Source organism: Balaenoptera borealis (genome assembly GCF_965194805.1).
Source record: "Balaenoptera borealis genome assembly, chromosome: 17".
Taxonomy (NCBI): domain Eukaryota; kingdom Metazoa; phylum Chordata; class Mammalia; order Artiodactyla; family Balaenopteridae; genus Balaenoptera; species Balaenoptera borealis.
This window is the reverse complement of record NC_138876.1, coordinates 81,723,979-81,745,922: the sequence shown is the minus strand read 5'-3', so window position 1 is coordinate 81,745,922 and position 21,944 is coordinate 81,723,979. Positions and strand designations below refer to the sequence as shown.

The 21,944-nt window shown below is 38.4% G+C and overlaps 1 protein-coding gene across 11 annotated transcripts in view; it reads right to left on the bottom strand.

Annotated features, from left to right (window-relative positions):
* LOC309614518 (uncharacterized protein) overlaps positions 1–21,944 on the bottom strand; it is a 368,580-nt gene that overhangs the window by 45,962 nt on the left and 300,674 nt on the right. For 7 of the 11 annotated variants that reach the window (XR_014236211.1, XR_014236212.1, XR_014236213.1 and 4 more), the window contains one exon: positions 8,915–10,812. The exons of 2 other annotated variants lie outside the window; for them this stretch is intronic. Coding sequence is in view for 2 of the 9 variants with exons in the window: in XM_082363022.1 (XP_082219148.1) it covers positions 9,414–9,498; positions 10,675–10,812 (223 nt within the window). In the remaining 7 variants the exon portion in view is untranslated. Of the gene's footprint in view, positions 1–8,914; positions 10,813–21,944 lie in introns of those variants that run through there. 2 more of the 11 variants (XM_082363023.1, XM_082363022.1) reach the window with 2 other exon arrangements.

The following is a 21,944-nucleotide window of genomic DNA, read 5'->3' as shown; positions in this document are numbered from 1 at the left end:
TTCAGTTAAAACTGCTCACTGTAAGAATGGGGTCAGTCTCTGGCCACTGAGCAGAACCCACTACCTTAACCCCACCCGAGCTCTGTTCCAGAAACTCTGCTCTAGAACCTGCCACCCCAGGAGGCCGGCCACTGGCATTTCTCATCCTCTCAGCCCCAGGTTGCGGAAGCTCCCTTCCAGTTGGTGCAGTCGGAAGGACTGAGACCCTGCTTGTGGGAGGGAGCTCTCCCCGGGGGCTGCCTGCCGGCGGTCAGCTCAACCCAGGGGGCTCCATGTCCCCACCCCAGCTCATGTGAAGCTGGCACAAGGGGCTGACCTGCAACCTTGACCAACACCAGCTCAGCAACAAGCAGTTCAGACTCAGCAATTTAACTTCTTGGTACGTACCAAAAAGGACACGAACACATAAGACCTTGCAAAAGTCTGTGTAAAATATTTCTAGCAACATTATTCCTAATAGCCAAAAAGTGGAAACAACCGAAATGTCTACTGAATGATGAAAAGATAAACAAAATATGGCATAATCTACACCAGAGAAGATTATTTGGCAATAACAATAAATGAGGTACTGATGGGCGCTACTACACGAATGAACTCTGAGATCATGCCGAGTGAAAGAAGCTGGTCACAAAGGGACACGTCCTATATGATTCCATTTATTTAAAATGTCCAGAATAAGCAAATCTTCGGAGACACAAGGTAGATTACTGGCTGCCTAGGCCTGAGATCTAGGGGTTATTTCTTCAATTGATTAAAATTTGTCAAATTTTCTAATTCACAATCACGACTGTGTAAAAGGTTGAGGCTTTATTTCTCCACGTTCTCATTTTCCCCTCCTCTGTATTTTCTTTTGCAATAATAAAAGTTCAAAACTGGGTTTGCGGTATATCTTTATAATCCCTAAATCCCCTTGCAATAACATGCTTTATCCAGTCTAATGTAGACTCTTAAATAAGCTCTTTTTTAAAGATGTTTATTTAAATCTAGTTACAATAAACTTTAATAGATGCTCAATTTTTTTTTCATTTGATTAAAATGGTGTTGTATTGAATACAAATAAATGGCCTCAATAAATGTCAGGGCCCAGAAATCTTATTACATAGAGATTTTCATTCTAATCTTTAGAAAAAATAATAATCTAGTCATTGTATAAGGATTTTCTTCTCCTTTTTAAGTCCAAGCTCACTTCTGATAAATCTGGATATCAGAAACCTCTAGATAAGCTGTTGACTTCCATCTCACACAAAACTGCTTTCTTCCTGCTAACCTACTTGTAAATTTCCTACTGTGAGCATCCCATAACCCAAGAAGATTTTGCCAAACTTTAATTTCACTGGTTTATATCACAAAAATAATATTTTTGTTTGGTTTTCAAAATATAAAATATTATAATTTTGAATACACTTCCCCCAAATAACAATGATCTCTAAGAATATCACCCAATCCACCTGCCCAGTGATTGCCACTGTTGTCATGTATAAGTGCATACATATATACACTTCATACATATATACAGATATATATCTTATTTTTAACAGCAGTACTGTAAATCCTCTTCTGAACTTTTTTTTTAACCTAAGTATATTTAAAAAGTTATTTGTGACATTTTACTCAATATCATGCCAACATCCCCATTTGTAGATATATCACACATTAGGGACCTAGTTCTCTATCGATAACGTTTATATTGTTTCCAATGTTTTCCTATTCCAAACGATAATGTGGAAAAATCCTTGGAGTTATGTTTTTTTAATACAATGCTTATAATTATTTTCAGAAAAAAAAAAAACAAACAGGGAAAAGGCTTTTTACTAGACTAGAATGAACTTCCAGTCAAGTGAAATAAAGACAGCTTTGCCCCTGAGGTCTTCCAGATCGAAGGATCAGAGTCACCTGAGAAGAGGCTTTGAAGGGGCTCCGGCCAAATCCTGTCCCCTTGGGTCCCCTTGGGTGGCTGCCAGGCTTCTGGTTTTCACCCTGGAACTCTGGGGAGGAGAAATGTTCCCTTCTACCCTTTTAGGTTGTGTGGCTGGTCTAAGTATTAAATTGACATAAGACAGATTCAAAGAAGAAAATACAATTTTAATTACTTACATATGCATGGAAACCCCACAAAGATGTGAGGCCCAAAAGGTGGCCAGAGACGGAGGCTTTTACACCATCCTGAGCTGAGGAAAGGGAGAGCACTTGGGGGCTTGAGGACTGGGGGCCTTGGGGGTGGGGAAAGGAGGAAATGATGATGGACAAAGGTTGCCCTTGGGCTGACAAATCTCCCAGGTGAAATGTCACCTCCAGCATAGGCCCCCTTTGTAATGGAAATTTCTTTTATAAATGCAGATTCCCCTTACAAAAGGGCAACTTCTACTCCTCTGCAGTTTCTCAAAGTAATTAACTCAGAATAATCCCATGCCAACGAGGCACATGCTGGGATGACACAGTCTGCCACCCTTCACTGGGCTGTTGGTTTTCAAAGCTGGGGGCAGGGGATGGAAATTGACCAGGACCAAAAGCCGCAAAAATTGCTGTTCTCACCAAGATTCAGCTGTCTTTCTTTAATAATGCTCAACAGCCTGGGGTTAATTTCTAGAGTCTGAAAATGTTGATTCTGACAATTTTGGCCAGTTTTTTTATTCTTGTTGCTTTTATGGAGGAGAAGATTTTCGAAGTTGTTACTATGGCATTTTCACTGACACCTGAGAACAAATTGATTTTTATATTGACTTTGTATGCTGGGTTCTAACTAAATGTCACTGTTACTTTTATGTGTTTTCTTAGTATTTTCTACATTGATTATTTCATCTGCAACTACAGTAATGACTCTTTTAACCCTTTCTTTCTAATCTGTAATCCTTGGTTTCCCTTTTTTGCTTTACACTGATTCAGACCTCCAGGACAGCTAGATGGAGGTGATCAGAGAACTACATTGCTCATTCCCCAAATAAAGAAGAAAACATTAAGCCATTCACCATTAGGTATGTCGTTAACTGTAGTTTTTCATAATTGCTTTTTATCAAGTCAATAAAGTTTCTTTTGTTAAATTATTAAACAGGAGGCCATCAGACTGAGGTCTTAGCAGCCTATGTAAGCAAACCAAAGCCTCAGCCTGAAATACTAATTGAGTTGCTATGAAATGATCCTGTAATATACTGTTAAGCTAAACTCTATTCTAATTATGCTAAATACCTAATCTTGAAGGAATAGAATACAAAGAATAACTACTATCATTAATGCTGTCGACTGAAAAAAAAATGCACAACCTGAAAGTTGAGAGTTATGCTTTACTCAGTGGACATTCTGAGGACTTCAAGCCCAGGACACAGCATCTCAGATAATGCTGAGAAACTGTTCTGAAGAGGCAAGGGTGGGAGCCAGGATATATAGGAGTTTTTACAGCAAAGCCCAGATAGTTGGGACATTGAAAGATTACTGTTAATAAAAGAAAACCAGATATCTCAAGTTAATGAATTTAGCACTTTTCTTTGTATGGGAAGATGCAAGCATCTGGGCTCATTGAAATCATTCCTTTGATATGCACCTCAGCTGTCTGGGGCCAGTCTCCTGTGTTTTCTTGTCCTGAGTTTCCTCAGGGTGCGCTGTTGCAGGGGGAGGGCGGGGGGGCTGCAGTGTCTGGATTAGATGGCGGGGGACTATGCTTCCATCCTGAGTTCCCTCAGGGCTCACAATCGGGAGGCTGTAATGTGATGGCTTAATGGCTGTGACATCCTTCGTTTACTGATACGGATGGCAGGTGGCATTTTCAGTTCACAATGCTTTAGGTAGTTTTCTTCCCGTAGGTGACATCTTACCATCATATAATACAATAAGGGGATTTAATTTACCCAGTAAGCCTACCCTCCCAGGACACATGTTTGCAGGTATTTGTCACAGATAAAGAACAGTATATATCCTATAGTTGTACCTTAGTTGGGGAGTTAATCTTGACTTTGAAATTTACTCTTTTCAAGAATTAATTTCATTAAAGAATGAAATGTTGGTATAGTCACAGCAATTCTTGTTTTTGGCTTTTTTTAGACACTTCAGAAAGTTATCTATTTTTCCTTATGAAGTTTTGATGACCGTTCTTTAAAAAACTTCTCTGTGGGTCCAATGTCATCTTGTCTCAGTGCAGACAAAGACATCACAGGTTTTTGCCTCAGGTACATAAACATAGTATACAAAAGGGCTTCACATTATTTTAGTGGGTATTTTCCAGTGATAATATCTTACCTCTATGAATTTTCTAATTAATATTTTGGAGTGGGTAGAAAATTTTTGAGTCAACAAAGCCATGCCCACTCTTCCAACATTATATTAAACAGTTATACCTTTAAAAGTCCTAGGTTGTATGTCATAAAATCCATTTTCTCACATATAGTCATAATACATTCACAATCTGTTTCTGAGACAGGAGTAAATCACCACTGAGGTCTTTCACCAACTAGGAACAGAGAATAGACCACTTTAACCTTAAAACACCTAAGTCTTACAAAAGTTCATATTTTATCTATTTTATGATGTCAATTTCCACATTTTAACATCTCTGCAATTGAATATATCTTTCCATCAATGTGTCTGAAAATCATGGTCAGTGGCTACAAAAAGTATCTCTCAATGCATGTGTGTATTCAAATTTGGACAGAGATGTCCATATTGTCATTTACTTTGAGGAACGTATATTATTAGTTGAACATGTGTTCAGCTTAACTGGTGTTTAATATGTCTTTAAAATTATGCTACATTTCAACATTGAAGTAAAAAAATATGGAAATAAAGCAGAATCTAAACAAAACTTATAATCAATAAATTTGATAAATATTCATCATTTGAGGAATGAGCATAATTGAATATTGGCTCGTGACTCAAAAACCAAGCTTTAAAGGATCTAAGAAGATACTCTGAGGAAACTTTGTTGTGTTCTGTTAGAAATATACTGCAAAAAGATTGTCTTTTATACAGCATCCGGTGTGAATTAAGGTAAGAAAACATTGCCCAGTTCTTCCTAATGGATATATAAAAAATCCACAGCAAAGAAAGTCCAATTCATGCACAATCTGGTACTATTTTAAAGGCATCAGACATTAATGTGTTAGAAATTTCCTGTCTACTTTAGTAGAGCAGAAGCTACTTAATTTTCATTGTGACTTACATCAGGAAAAAATAAAACTCTATAGAAAATACTGGTTTATCCAGTTTTTGACATGCCTTAAAGTTGCAGTGTCGGTGCATTGAAGACCAAGGTGATGAATGCGGGTCGTGAAAAGCAGCACGTCACTGGAAGCCATGAATCACTGCTGGGCACTAAACGTTCTTCCATATTTAAGTCTAACCTGTACACCAGTTCCTAGGAAGGAGATCCTCCCCAGCGATTTGCTGTGTAGGCACAGAACCTGGAATGGGGGTCAGGTGAGCAGGGAGAATTGGCTAAAAGTTGCACAGCACGGAGATCCTGGAGCCCTAGACTGAGCCCTCACGTGTCTTGGTTCTTAATGCAGTTCACAGGCGTGTATTTGAAAAGGTGAAAAATGAGATGAAAGATGTGGTGACTCGGTTCTATTCCTGGCAACTTGTGTGGTCAACTGCAGCCCCTCAACATGTCAAACAACAGTCCTCTGAGGAAAGACTATAATTGCAGTCTATTGTCAGAAAACATTCCAATAACACCTTTGATATCACCAAGAAAGCACCAGCCTCAAACCTTGCAGAGTGAATGGCAGCGATGTGGAAGAAAACATCAGAGGGGAGCCTACTTTTCAGAAAATCTCCATCACTTCAGATCTTTGTAGCAGAGAGAGGAAAATAATTTTAAGGAAAGCATGGACATAATGACTTTGAATTAAAAAGTTATAGAATTCAGTTGGACTCAGAGTGAGGTTTTTGTAGGAATACCATAATCAATACATTGATCTTATTTTTTTTACTAATGCGCATGACATGAAAAAAGTCCATGTTTAAATAAGTATAGAATTTTTAAATTCTTGAGTAAAAGATAGAAATACAAATGACAAAATATTATGATGTAATTTATTTTACAGTGCTTTTTTCTTAGCAGTCCCTTAAATAATGACAAATCTTATAACCTATGGCACCATATATTAAATGGCATTGTGGTAATATTTTCATCCTTTTGTCTTATGGGATTTTTAAAAACCAGATAATTAAGAAAAAATGATTTTGCATTATGCCTGGAGGATCGAGGAGATGGCTCTAAATATTTTTTAGTATGCCTCTTGAGTATAATTAATTGAAGAGTATAAAAACAGAAATATGACATTATATAATAATATAAAATTATTATAATGTATATGCTTCCAAAAGCTATTAGACTCCCTACGGGTAGAATATTGCTGTCCTTAATTAATTCTTCTTTTATTAATTATCACTATTGTTTACCAGAACACAAGGAAAGTATCCCTGCCATCAAGATGTCATTTTACCAAACACAATGAATTAAAATGTGAATAAAACTCAGTATCTTCCCTAAAGATGCTGTGTTCTAGGGTGATGTTGTTGAGTAGAACTCGATTTTGCCATGAAAAACAAACCTATCAGCTTCTGGGAAATTACTTCCCATTTGTGAATTCATTCAACATTTACAAAAAGCCTACAACGTGCTAAGTACACTACTAGTTACAGCAGACAAAGATAATGAAACATGGTTGCTGCACCCAAGGGAATGATGACTTGTTCACAGTATAAACATCCTCAATACTGTTGACCCTTGAACAACATGGGGGTTAGGGGCACCAACCCCCTGCCCAGTCGAAAATCCACACGTAACTTTCGACTCCCCCAGAACTCAACTGCTAATAGCCTACTGTTGACCAAAAGCTTTACTGATAACATAAATGGTTGATTAACATGTATTTTGCATGTTATATGTATCACATACTGTATCCTTACAGTAAAGCCAGCTAGAGAAAATAAAATGTTGTTAAGAAAATCACAAGGAAGAGAAAATACAGTATTGCACTGTATTTATCAGTACCATAACTTTACAAGATGAATTGTCAGAACCTACAGCATGAGTTTTATATGATATAAAAGATTGTAGATGTTGTGTGTATTACTAACCCTAGACATCAAAAAATAAAAGATAATGTGAAAAAGAAATTCATATTTATTTACAGGTATAACTGTGCGTTGATAACAGAGAAGCAGCAGTGTGATTGTTTCACGGTAGCCTAGAGTCATTGATACAATTGCTTCATAGCCCAGCTTATACACTAACGAACGATAGTTCTAACCTTTTTCTGGTATGCAGTGTCACAGTCATGTTCAGAATACAGTATTGGAAACATTGTTACATTAAAAAAAAAAACCACACACCTGTGCTGATAGGCTGATATGCAGTTTCTCCAATTAGGAGAGAGAGAGGCATACTGTCCAGTAATATAATTCTTTAAAAGCAAAGTTATAAGACAATAAGAAAACTAACACATTATCATATCACTCCCCTTATGCCTATGTAAGGCTAGGCTATCCACTTCAACACAAACCTTGCACACGATGTACACGATGAATACTTAGGTGGTGACGATGACACAGAAATGTCTCATACAGTTCTTGCCTTTCAGTTACTAGATTTTCACACGAAGACACACACATACATAACACGCAAATCTCCTAAATTGCATTGGGAATTTTTGATCAGTATGCAATAGATGGATCAGATGCTTTAGATAAAAAGTTGCAGAGGCACATTCTTTGATAATTTTTTTCTTTCAAGGTTTTATTGTTTTTATATATTTGCAACACTTTGAGCTTAAGTCTACTAAGAACAAAATTGAAGAAAGGAAGCATGAGATTTCCAGAATCAGGTCTAGATTGTGAACATATTGGAAGAACAGACCTATTAGAACAGAGAGGCGACAAGTATGACTTCACATACTCCGTCTAACTGGTAATGACCATCCGAGGCTCCGGCAGTTAGAATTCAGACAGGATGCTCACTTAGGCTTAGTGAGACCAAGCGCTGGACAATGGGAGCCAAAGGCACACACCTGTGTGCAGGTCGCCCTGATCCTAAGCTCATCCTCTATGTTCTAAAGCACAAGATGATTCTCAACCAATTTTCTTCATTTTATGGGAAAAAAATCCATATGTAGGACTTTTTTTCTATGGCAGAGATTTAAACTGGGCACTCTGGATCTATAAGAAAACAATAGCCAGCATGTTGTTAGGTATTTCATATCAGCATATCATAAAGTGAATAAGTCACTTGTACTACATTATGAATGGATATGTTTAAAAACTCGTTTGTTTTTATACATTGACATAGACATTTTATAATCTATGCATTCAAACTCTGAATTGTTGGGAAGAATGTCATAAAAGTTACATAAATAGCTCGTGAGATTCCATTTGTGTCAACAGGAGGGCAAACACAGAATAACCTATTTTTTTTTAATTCACAGAAAAAAGAATAATGATGATATAAAATTTCCCCAACCGTCTTCCCATTAGGGGGATGAACACAGCTGAAAATATAACTCCTTTCGAATCCCTCTGAAAGATTTGCAGAATTTACATAAATTCCGCAGGGGACAATATTAATTGTGCTTCATCAGCAGGAGTGCTCTGTATTTTATGGCTTTCTCTTACGCAAATATACTCTTCAGGAGATATATTTTAAGTTACATGAATTAAAAAAAAAAATCGTGAGTGCCATGCACCTGTTAGAGGTACATGTAGGACTGACTCTACCTGTAGGTTGTACTCTTTGATTTTTTGCACATCTTGTATTTTATATATTGAGAAATAAGTCCTATCTCTGAAAAATAATCCCTTAACAAAGCCATTTAATATTTTTTCAAACAATTAAAAATTTCACAATGGTTAGTTGCAAAAAAATATTTAATATCTCAGGTGGGATGCCCTTGACTATAAGGAAAATAAACCCTCATTTCATTTTGGCTTAAAAAATGAGGTCATTGGGCTTCCCTGGTGGCGCAGTGGTTGAGAATCTGCCTGCTAATGCAGGGGACACGGGTTCGAGCCCTGGTCTGGGAAGATCCCACATGCCGCAGAGCAATCAGGCCCGTGAGCCACAGCTGCTGAGCCTGTGCGTCTGGAGCCTGTGCTCCGCAACAAGAGAGGCCGCGATAGTGAGAGGCCCGCGCACCGCGATGAAGAGTGGCCCCCGCTCGCCGCAACTGGAGAAAGCCCTCGCACAGAAACGAAGACCCAACATAGCAATCAATCAATCAATCAATCAATCAATCTTTAAAAAAAAAAAAATGAGGTCATTAATTATCTCCCAAACAGGAGGCCTGGAAATAGGACCGCTCCGACGATGGTGTGGCAGCACTCAAAACACACTTCTCTGCACACGTTTGACTCTGTCCTCCTGATGTGCTGGCTTCCTACTAAGTCTCCAATCATCAAATCCATTGGAGGTGCAAGGAACAAGGCAACTAGGAAGTATTCATTTCCCAACACCTTCCACCAAGAATTCCCTTCATAGTGTTGAGTCCCCTGGTCATTCCTAAACCCATCGCTCTGGAGGAGAAAGAGATTAAGAAGAAGGGCTTAATTTGAGGATCCAATGGGTGTTGAGGAGACAACCTCCGGAAGTCCCACATCTTAATCCTTGGATGTGATACCAGGACCGGAGCTTTCCTGGGGAGAACCCAGGGGCTATGAAAATAGTGCAAATTAATAAACATGAAGTTTTAGCTTCAAATCTTTATTATTCAGCTATCAATTACTAAAACAAACATTCTTTCCAGACAAATGAAAACAGTTGACTGACAAATAGTCTCTGATGATTGATAAGCAACAGAATCTGAAACACAACCAGGACACCCACTTCTATTAAAATCTTGTTCTGGGCTGTTTTTGTAAACTCCAGCATGCCAGATGGTGAATGCACAGTGCCGCACTAGTATTTAATGTCACTGTCACAGTCAATGTAAGAAGCTGCTATCTAATACACACACTGCGTCTCGTTCCACATTGCACACGCTGCACTCTGTGGTCCGTGGACACTTGGGTTTGCATACAATGAACACAGAAGCTTTGGTAGGTGAATAATATACATGAATGGACTTTCTCTCTGTAAAATTGTTTGGGACAAAACAGCATGATTCAATAGTAGTCAGGGTGCATAGTCTTCAGTCAACCAGGTAGATTCCACCTATGTCAATAGAGGAGCAGATACAGAATAACCTCTGTCTTAATTCACAGAACAAAATAATAATGATGGCCTGACTTTTCCCCAACTCCCCTCCCTAAGCAGTGAACATGGCTGAAAATATAATTGTCCTCCCTCCCCTTTGAAAGATTTGTGGGATTTGCAGAAATTCAGCAGGGGATCATATTAAGTGTGTTTCAATCAGCAGGAGAACTTTGTATTTTATGGTTTTCTTCTATGCAAAAATGCCCTTAGGGTGACATATTTTAAGTTAGGTGAATATTTTAAAAATACAAGTGCATGTACATATTAGAGCTGAAGGTGAATGCATGAAAAATTGCTCATAATTTTAAAGGAAACCTTGCATTGATGACCACACTCCTCCCTTTTGTGGGAAGTAATGAGCTTTGATTATAACCTGGGTTTTGATTTAAACATCCTCCTTGACTATTAGTCTTGAAGCTGTATTTCTAATATGTCACTTGAGGAGCAAAACAGGAAAAAAATTAATGAGGGAGTGAGAATAAGGAAGTCTTTTATACCTTGTTGCTGATGTAGAAGCAGAAATTTGTGTGGTAAAATAGAGTGGCAACAGCAGGTGGCAGTGATGAAAAAACACAAATGTTCCTGGTATAATATATCGTATCCAGCACTCCTGATGTTGGGGGTAGCTCTTAGAGCTGAAAAGAAAGGGATAAAAGATAAAAATCCACTAAAATTTGGTGCTTAAACCTTAAAAAGGTCAGCATATGACTTTATGATCTCAAATTAAATAATAGCAATGCTGGATCCCTATCAATTTACTAGCTGGGGTTACAGTTTAGCTCCCAGTCTGGCTTTCAAGTCATAGCCAACTTGTAGTACCCCTGGGACTTGCAAATGGTGTATAGCAGATCCGTGTTTTGGAGAAGGAGATACAGAAGAGAACTGTTCCAGTTTCTCTGAGGATTTTCCCTCTGTTGGTATAATGAATGGCCCTGGGAAACCCAAATGTCTTCCAAGATCTCCCTTGCTAAAGTGACAGAACCTGCAGTGTGCAGTTAGCACTTACCGTTTGCTTAGAGTGTAATCCAAAAACCTCCATTCAAAATAAGGTGAAAAATATTAAAACATTTTTGTGAGATAGTTTATTGGATGACTTACCAATTTTTTTTCCAAACACAAAGTGCAGGGATAATTGCATCTCCAATAAGTTAATTTTCATTACTGAATTTGGTAGGTGATAGATTTGGTGCCTATATCACTGATTTAAAAGGGCTTCTTTCAAACATGTGAGCTAACACTGTAAAGTCCCTACAACTAAACATGAGAAAAACTTTTTGACCTTAACACAGGTAAAGATTTCTTAGAGAGAACAAACACACGCAAAAAACTCTATAAAATCAAATAAGTAATAAATCAGACCTCATTTGAATTAGAATCTTCTGAGCATCAAAAGACACTGTTAAGAAAATAAAAAGGTAAGCCCCAGTCTGGGAAGAAAATATTTATAATACATATATATGACAAAAACTTATATTCAAAAAGTAAACTCGAATCTTAAGAAATGATAATAAAAATACAAAATAAGGACAATGAAAAAGCAAATAACCAGAACAGATACTTTACCAACAAAGCTTTAGACTGGCCAAAAAAGCACATGCTCAGTGTGGGAAAACACAAATTAAAACCACAGTGCAATACCTTGGAATGGTTGAAATTAAGTAAGAGGACAATAGTACATATTGGCAAGATTGTAGAGCAATGGGAACTTGCGCACTGCTGGTGGGAATGGTTTGGTAGATCCTTACAAAGTTAGACGTATATAAACAAAAAGATGTAAAGGGCTGATCTCCATGGGTGTGAGGGGTAGATTACAAAGGTGGTCCCCAGCATAGAGGGTGCAGCAGAAAGCACTGCAGGCACTAAGGCAAATGTTGCAAAGCCACCGTTTGCCTTGACAAGCCCTACTCTACTCTGTGGAGTCTACCTCTGTTCAAGATCCCTTGTCTTAAAAACACATTGCTTCTATTTATAGTACACAATGTTCATTTCTAATAACTGTTAAATAATGTCAATAAACAGAAAACTCAGATTTTTCAGGAAAAGATGGATTCTAAATTACTATACAAACTGTTTCATACAAGTAATTATCTAAATACAATAACTTTTTGTCCAACATATACCTAGATATTCCTTAGAAATTATAGAAACCTATTAATACTTACAAGGTAGAGTGAGTGTTAAATTACCGATTTCCCCTAGATATAAGCTTATATCTGAAACTACCTGCTGAACTTCTCAATTTTGAATGCCAAGTAGAACCATATATCCCAAAGAGTTACATATTTGAGTTTAGCACCTATAGACTCATCCTTGTTCCTGAATCCTGTTGCCCTGTTAGACGTGTTTCCTAGGTTTTTATTCCTGGTTCCCTCACCTGCTACCGAGTTGTCCTTGGGCATTTGCTTTAACCACTTCTTCCCTGAATTTTCCTACTTGTAAAATGAGATTAATAACAGTTTCTACCTCACACCTTTTTAATGAGGATTAAGTGCATGCTTATATGACACGTCTATAGAGAATATTACACAATTGTTAGCTTTTGGTATTCTTAGACTTATTTAACCACTTCATCTCACATAGACTCAAACATGGAAATAAAGATGTGCCATAAAGAATGGAGAACACCAGAAATGCTTATTGAATATCAATTATATCTCAATATTGCTATTAAAACAAAAGAGATAGGAGAAAAACTCATCCCATAAAAGACAATTAACATACCCTACAAGAGGAAAAAACAGAATCAATCAAGCTATCTAAAAAGAATGCTATAACTAGTATGTTCAAAATCATCCCAAGGATAAAGGGAAAAATAAATTCCATGAAATAAGATCAGGAATTTGTGATGAAAAAATGTAAGATGAGAAAATTAGTTACAAAAACTAGCCAGGTGGACTATAAAAAATAGACAATAGAGTTTAAATTGCCTAAGAACAATTAGTTAACAGGACGTTGCCCCCCAAATGAGAAAACTGACAAGTAGAACTTTAGATATTATAGAAAATAAGAAACTCTGGAAGAGGAAATAAGGAAATGGAGCATAGATTGAGGAGGTCTAACATAGGTCTAATAAGCTTTCTGCGAAACAAAAAATAGAGAACACAGTGAAGAGGAAATACGTAATGGATGTTGCCAGGAGTGTTTTGAGAGATTAAGAAAAGCACACATCCTAAAATTGAAAGATGTCCCCAAATAATAATCAATTGGGATAAATCGTAAATAAACACAAAATACATACTTAAGCATGCGGAAGGCAACTCTACTGAAAAAAATATTGAGTTAGAATGGATTTCCTGAAAGACTCAATGTAGACAGTAACTCATAAATCAAGCTGAATTTATTTCTCTCCAATAAATGGAAGGAAGCCTGCATAGTCAAGGGTTAATGTCTGAAAGTTCAGAAAAATTGTCCTGGAGAGACAGAAGTAGAAGCTTCCAGACCCTGAAAGGTTTACAAGGCATGTATAGAGTTTTGAGTGAAAGCAGCTGCTGAGTGAGAGGCCTATCAAAAAGGTCAATTCTGCCTCTGAAGCCTCAGCCATATTTGCACACACGCACACACACAGAGGCAGTCAATTAGCTTGAGCATTTCTGTAGGGAGGCGAGTCTGGATATGTGTTAGGGACAGCTCCAGTGGCTTCATTAACCTTGAAGATATACAACATAAAATACAGCCATAGCAGGCACTGATGTTGTTTACAGACATATGCAGAGTCCCCAGGTATTAATTCAAAGCTGTAGAATGAGGAAAAGAGTCTGATACCCAAGGTCTCTGTGAGTCAGGCCAACGGCCCCCTGCAGAATAATAGAGGAAACGGCAGAATTTTAAAAATAAAATAACAACATTAAAAACTATAAAGGGACAACATTCAGAATAAACAGTTGTTTCCAAGTTGATAAAATGCTATATGACAATGTACTAACATCCCCAAAATGTGAATGAAAATTACTATTTAAAATTCTATGCCAAAGTACAACCCAAAGTGAGAATAAAATAGACTTTTTTCAGATGTAGTAAAACAAAGAAGACTTTATATGTATAGACCGTCTTCAAATGAGTTACTGGCTAGAGGATGTAATAAAGCAAAAATAAAAATAAAAATGAACCCAAAAAGAAATGGTGAGTAAAGTACCAGTAAGGCCTGCACCACATCTACAGACAGTTGCTTAAAATGATCATCATGCTGCCAGCAACTGTGTGTCTGTGTGTGTTTATCTAAAGCAAATTAGAATACTAGAAAATAATATCATAGGGCTTGAAAGAAAGAAGTATAAAAAGGTCTCTTATTCTCAAAGGAAGTAAACCAAAGGGTTAATATAGTACTCCTAAAGAAAATTATATATCTAGATATGTATATTAAATATTTATGGGTAACTACCCCCAATATGCAAAGGATAATGTTCAAACCAGTAGTGAAAAATGGGACAGAAATACTCTAAAGAGAAAGAGGTAGGCAGCTTTTATCAAAAATCACAACACCTTAGGGCCCAACTCTTCACTTGTCATCATATATATTTTTTAAAATTCCAGAAACTCGACAAAAGAAAAACAAACCCAATTCAAAATGGGAAAAGTATCAATATTTGAATACACATTTCTCCAAGGAAGGTGTACAAAAGGCCAAGGAGCACAGGAAAATATGTTCAATATCATTAGTCAATAGGAAAATTCAAATAAAACCACAATCACATACCACTTCACACCTACCTGAATGGATATTTTTTTAAAATAAATAAACTAGGGAAGAGGACGTGGAGAAATTGGGACCCTTGTGTACTGCTGGTGAGAATGTAAAACAGTTCAGCCTCTGGGGAGCATAGTTTGGTGTTTCCTCGAAAATGAAACAGAACAACTATGTGACTCAGCAATTCCACACCTAGGTATATATCAAAAAAAAAAATGAAAGCAGGGGCTTGAACAGATATTGGTACACCAATATCCATAGAGCACAGTGGCCAAAGATAGAAACAGCTCACATGTCCATCAACAGATGAACGGAAACACAAACTATGGTATTTTATACAGTGGAATGTTAATCAGTGATAAAAAGGAATGGAATTCTGATACATCAACAGGAATGGATCTTGATAACAATATGCTAAGTGAAATAAGGCAGACACAAAGGACAAATATTATACAGTTCCACTTAGATGAGGTACCTAGAATAGACAAATTCAAAGAGACAGAAAGTAGAACGGAAGTAGCCAGGGACCATGGGGAGGGATGAATGGGGAGTTATTGTTTAGTGGGTACAGAGCTTTTGTTGGAGATGATGAAAGTGTTTTGAGAATAGACAGCTGTTATGATCACACATTGTGAAGGTATTTAATGCCCTTGATTATATAGTTATAAACGGTCAAAATGATAAATAGTATGTTACGTACATTTTGGCACAATAAAAAAATTAGCAAACATGGGGAATCTGTCCACAGTAGGACGGAGTTGGCCCCTTTACCTCATACCATGTCAAAAACTAACCCAAAGTGGACACAGACCTAAGTGGAAGTGCTAAAACTGTGAAGCTCTTGGTAGAAAACAAAGGAATAAATCTTCATGACCTTGGCTTAAGCCAAAAGACATTAAAACAGCAAATCAATGCCTGTGAATATACGGAACAAAATGTACCCACATATTGAAATCATTAACTTTGTGTGGTGAGATTATGAGTACACATTTCATGTTTTCTACTTGTATGTTTCCAAATTTACTGAGTAAAGATGGATTTTTATGGAAAAATATCAACTGTATTTTTAAAGTATTGGTAAGCTTCTTCTCCAATCATTTTAATTTCTCTCTCTTCATCTCTCTTTCTATTTCTCTCTCTCCCAAATATGTACATGTACTTTTGAAAGTTTAAAATATTCAGAAGATAGACACTAGATGAATAAGAACTATTATTAAAAGATGGAGATTTCTCAGATTTTGAACTGCATTTTTTTGCCCCCAAATGGTTTGAAGAGCAACTAATAAAAATTCTCTCAAAAACTTTTTTTATGCCTAAACCTGAAGAAATTTCTACAAGTCCAGTTAGATTGTGATTCTAACCACATTTATGTTAAAGTAACATTCAGCAGCTATTTGTTTAAAACAGCATTGGTACATTATTAATTAGTAGGTTCTCTAAGAGTGATACATATTTTTAGCTACACATCAGATGTTTCTTCAATATTTCCTGCATCTTCTTTGCACCTATCAAGTAATAATAATAATAATAATAACAACATTAACAGCAAAATCTTCCTATGTGCCAAGCACTTTCAAAATGTTTTGCATTCATTAACTCATTTAATCATAAAAACTATCCTTTGAAATATTACTAATCCCTCTTTACGGGTTGAAGGGGCAGGGCACAGAAAGGTTGAGTAACTTCCCGTGGTCACACAGCACGTACATGGTGGAGCTGGAAATCCAGGAAGAATGATTTCAAGGTAAACTTCTCACCAGTGTGCTCTACTTTGGATCTTCCTGTAACGCACACGCACACACTCGCACACACACACATAGATGACTTCCTTTAAATTTTGTTTAAATTGCAACCTTCCCCAAACCGACAACTCAGTCTTTTCCTTTGTTTCATGTAATATCCCACGGAGCCCCCAGTGGACCGTTACCCTCATGGTGATGAGTCAATAAAGTCAAACTTGACTTTATTGTCTGCAGGTCTGTCCCTGGGGGTCTTAGGCTGATTACATAGAATAATTTCCACAAATACTCTAGGAGGTACCTTATTATATGCCTACTTTATCGAGGTCAATTAATGTTCTCAAGTTTACACAAATAGTAATTACCAAGGACAAGACTCACATCCCAGCCTGATGTCTCTAGAATCCTTACTCTTGGTGACGGTGGTGTCAGGACCACAGTCAAGACTGGGCATAAGAATTCTTGTATTCTTGTCACCAACATTTTGATAGCTAAAACCAAAAGAAAGTACAAAATTGCCCAAGGAAATCAGGTAAATTAAGAACTATGGGCTGGGTTTGTAAAATATAAGCATTAAAGATAGAGGCCAAAAAAGGGAGATGAAGACAATGTGAAAGGTGGGAAAAACACCAGCTTTGGGGAGGTGGCACACAGAGCCCAGAAGACAGCCTGGACAGAAAGAAGGTGAGGTGTTGTCACATCTGTGAGCCTCAGTAAAGTTAAAAAAACTGTTTTTGCATTGAGTAGAAATATCCATAATCCAGAGCAGTTTTAGCGGAGTGATGGGGTTGAACCCTACATTTCAGGGGTAGAAGTTTGGGGAGGGAATTGGATGTAATAATATAGACATAGCAGATATAAAGCCTTTTTTTTTTAAAGAAACTGGCCTTAGCAAAGAAAAGGGGTTATTTTCAAGCGTGATACAAGGTCATTTTTTTTTACATTTGGTTTACAGAAAAGTAAGAACGTTTATAGCTAGAGGAAAAAGTTCTAGTCCAGAGAAACAGGTTAAAAATAGAGGTGAGAGAAAAAGAGGGAACACTTGCTAGAGGAAATTATGGGAGGAGATAACAAAAAATAAAATCAAGATTATAGTTTTGGAAGCTGACACTCTTGGCTATTGGTAGAGAAGCTGGAAACAGATAAATGCTCCCACTGAGAACAATTAGAAAAGTTAAATAAAATACCAAATATAGTTTGAAGGAATTAGAGGGTTTCTAGCATACCCAGGACTTAAATGGCCAGAGCTGGGAGGAAAGCGGAGCTTACGTGGGAGAGTTTAAGTTTAGGCAACTGCAGTCCCGAGGAGACATTGCCCGCATTTGTCTACATGATGGACAGTAAGCCAATCATCCGCTAATGCAGGAGAGTAAGGAGCAAAGCACAAAGGGTTGCAAGCAGAATGGAGCTGCTAGGACACAAAACGGACTGTGGGATCCAAACAGAAGATGAGTCCTCAGAATCAGTTCTGTCCTTGGGGTCCTACCCTCCAGGAACGTAGATGAACCGAACGGAGACTGTGCTTTGCAAAGACAATAAACTCTAGGCTATAAACCACCAATCAGGGCCTAAGAGATTTAAGGTTATCTGCCTTTCCGTTTCCTGCCGTAACTGCCAGAATACAGGATAAATCTCCTCTGAAGGTAGAGAACATCACCTGTAACCTCTTCATTTTTTCATATAAAATTCCCCGCAGTCATTCAAAGAAGTAAAAAGCATGCTAAGACAAACAAAGGAGAAAAACAGACAACAGAAACAAAGCTATAAGTGACCAACATCAGAGTGGGTAGCAACAACTAACTACAGGTATAATATTTATATTTCAATGAAAAAAATAACCATGATACCAGTGGAAAATGGGCAAAAACTTGAGTAGACACCTTACAAACAGAGAATTCCAAAAGGTCAATAAGCATCTGAAACTATGTTCAACTTCATTAGTCATCTGGGAAATGTAAATTAGGATCTCAGTTAGATTCTATAGAACACAGTTTCAGAGAATTAAAATGGCTAATTTGGGGGGTGGGTGCATACAATTATGCATCAAAAGACATGTACAAAACTGCTCATATCAGCACTGTTCGTAAGAGCTATGGCATGGAAATAGCCCAAATATCCATCAACAATACAAGGATAAATTGTACTATAATCACATAAATTTACACTAAATAATGAGAATGAATGAAATAATGATAAACAGACAGCATAGTTGAATGTCAAAAATACAACCCTGAAAAAATCTAATCACAAGCAGTTTGTATTATATAATTCCACTTATGCTAAGTTTAAAAACTGGGAAACATAACCTAAGCTGTTAGAAGTCAGAATAACAGCAATCTTTGGGGTGGGTGGTGACCAGATGGGGACACAGGAAGGACCATCTCTCTGCCCCAAATCACGTTGTCTTACCTATCTTTTTGCTTTAGCCATGGCTGTAGCCTTGAGCTCTGAATGCAGGTGCTCTCTGGCTACGTTTACATCACTTGCCTCTGTGTCTCTCATCTTGTGCCCGGAGCATCTCTGCAGCTGCGTTCGGGATAACTATGGGAATCCCCTCAGACACTCTGGAACCGTAAACTTTCCCATTTGTAGAACTCATTGTAATTATGACTAGATATTCGATATTTACATACCTTGTGAGAGTAGGAAATGTCTGCTCTGTTCAGTATTTGCCTTCTTCAGTGTTCGTTGAATGAATACAAAACTCACATCCTCTCCAAATGACCCCCTCCCTCCCCCCTTCCTCCCTGGTCTTGGTCTCCTTCCCCAGTCTGCTGAGTTGGATTGGAAATGTTCAAGAAAACCTCAACAACTCCAAGCTTTATATAAAAGATACAGATGTTTTAAATCCATCAGTAAATGCTATGAATAAGGTATTATGGGGATACACGAATGAACACTGTGATTATGCCGGGCGGGGTAGACAAGTAGCTCTCCAGGGAGGATTGAGGTCTTGAGATAAATTTTCCCGAAAGAGAGCAACTTGATTTGACAGGAAGAATTAGGACAAGAAAATCCCCCAAAGGGAAAACATGTGGCTTCATCCACTCAGGGCACACAGTTCCGGGGCACACAAAGATAAACACCCATCAGCTGCTCCATCAGATGCTGAAGCAACCCAGGAGAAAGTGACCGGCCAATGACAGCAGTGACATGTGCGCAGGGCTCCCAGCTCTCTGCAGCTCTGTGGTGTGTGAAACCGCTTTGGCTGAACACCCGAATAAAGAGGCCAGCACGGTACAGGTTTATTTCTTCCATTTACAGAAAAGTCCAGGCTAGGCGATTCCAGGGCTGCTCAGAGACTCGGTGTGAGAACCGGGGGTCTGCGCCCTGCGATCCCACAGGCTGGGGCCGGGACTTCAGTGGTGCCGGCGCCGCATTCTGATGTGATGGTGCCCCAGGCGGTCTCCTCTCCTGCCTGCTCGGAGCAGGCAGCGGAGCAGGTAACAGGGCGGGGGCAGACCTTTCCCTGAGCCCTGCACCCACCCCGGCTCGCGCCAGCAGTGGTTGCACCGCCAGGCCTTCCCCGAGCCCGGCTGGGAAGGGGAATCACTACACCCCCTACCCCGGGAGCAAGAAAGGGAATGGCAGCAAGTGTGGGTGCGGGGACCCAGCCCCGCTGTGCGCACATGTGGAAGTAGCACGATATTCACCCCGAGCTCCGACTGCAGAGGAGGGTCTTCAAAGAGGGGGCAGGGAGTTAGTCCGTCGACTCACGTGGCCTGAGCACCGACACCGCTCCTGGAAAGCAGGAGGCACCGAGGGAGAACTTGGGGGCGCAAACAGGCCCTGCACCTGCTGGAGCATCTCCTGCTGGAGCATCTTCTTCAAGACACACACGCGGCTGCCTGCGTCCGGTCCCTCGACACCCGCTCGCGAATCACACCGTCTGTACCCCTGCAGACGTCTTCGTTACCAGGGCAACCTCCCTTCATCTGAGTTTTATTCCTTCAACCTGCATTTCTTTCCTTCGATGCACGTAGCATTATTCAAAAACATATGATTTGTTTTTTCTTCGTTTTCTCCAAGAGAATTTAATTCTAAGCAGACAGGGAACTATTCGCTGGTGAACTAGCACATGGTTATAATGTGCTGTTTAAATTATAAAGCCCTTCAAGTTAGGGCCTGTAATGTTGGTGGTGAGACCTGTGGGAACAGACTAATAAAACTTGAAGAAAGACAAAAATGAATGTCCAGATAAATGATAGAAATAGATGGATAGGTATAGATACACACGCATAGTCTCCAGTTTTAATGACTACTTATATATTTCTAATCTTAAACCTTTGGCTTCCTAGTTGTGTTTTTCCTACCCTCTTTTACTTTCAAGATTAGAATAAAACTACAAGGATACAGTCTGAATTTTAATAACGACAAAATGAATGAACAATGAGTAGAAAAAATGGCTTGATGCTTACTACTTCCAATGGCTGGAAATCACACAAATGTTTGGACTTAATAAACTTAGTGATTCAACTTTTTAAAACTATTCCAAGTTCTGTCTCTTACAGAACAAGCCAGCCATAAAATGTCTTCTCATGCTTTGAGCCTCTCTAAAAATTGAACTGGAAAATATTCCACTTTCATTATTTTGCAATGAAAAAACGTGGTACCCTTAAATGTGGTCGTTTTATTTCACACATGTTATTTATTTGAAATCTGAGCTACTCTATGCCCTATCAACCTATGTAACTCTCTTCTACCCTGACGAAAACTTGCCTTTTACGAGGTCATGATTAATAGTCCCCAATTCTAACGCCATGCTGACAATCAAAACAAAAATAAACCACAAACTACTACACATTTATACACAGACAAAAATGGTAAGTAAAATATAAACAAATAGAATGACATTTCATGAAAATAATAATAGACCCTGACAGAGTGGCTTTGTTCTCAGAAAACAAAGATCAATTGCAAAGACAAGATTCATTAATGTAATACATACAAAAATGGCCAAGGAGAAAACACATTATTTACTTGATTGTACTTGAAATCCCATGGGAAATAATGCAACATTTGTTCTTAATAAAATCTCATCGTGAACCAAAAAAAGGAAAATTTAATTAACATGGTTATTCAGTCATCAGCATCATGCCTAACCGGGAAGTCACCACAGGGATTATCTTACGATAACGTGAAAGCCAGCTTGAATAAAAATCAAGAGTCAGCTACAGCCACCCCAGTAACTACAGTGACGACTCACTAGTGCTCACAGGGATAAAATCTTAGAATTCTCTCAGGGAGGAGCCAGTGTCTCTCTCTGCATCTCCTGGGAAGGGGCCCCCTGGGGGTGGGAGAGCAGGAGACAGATGGGAGAGAGGCCCCCATTAGACAGGAAGAT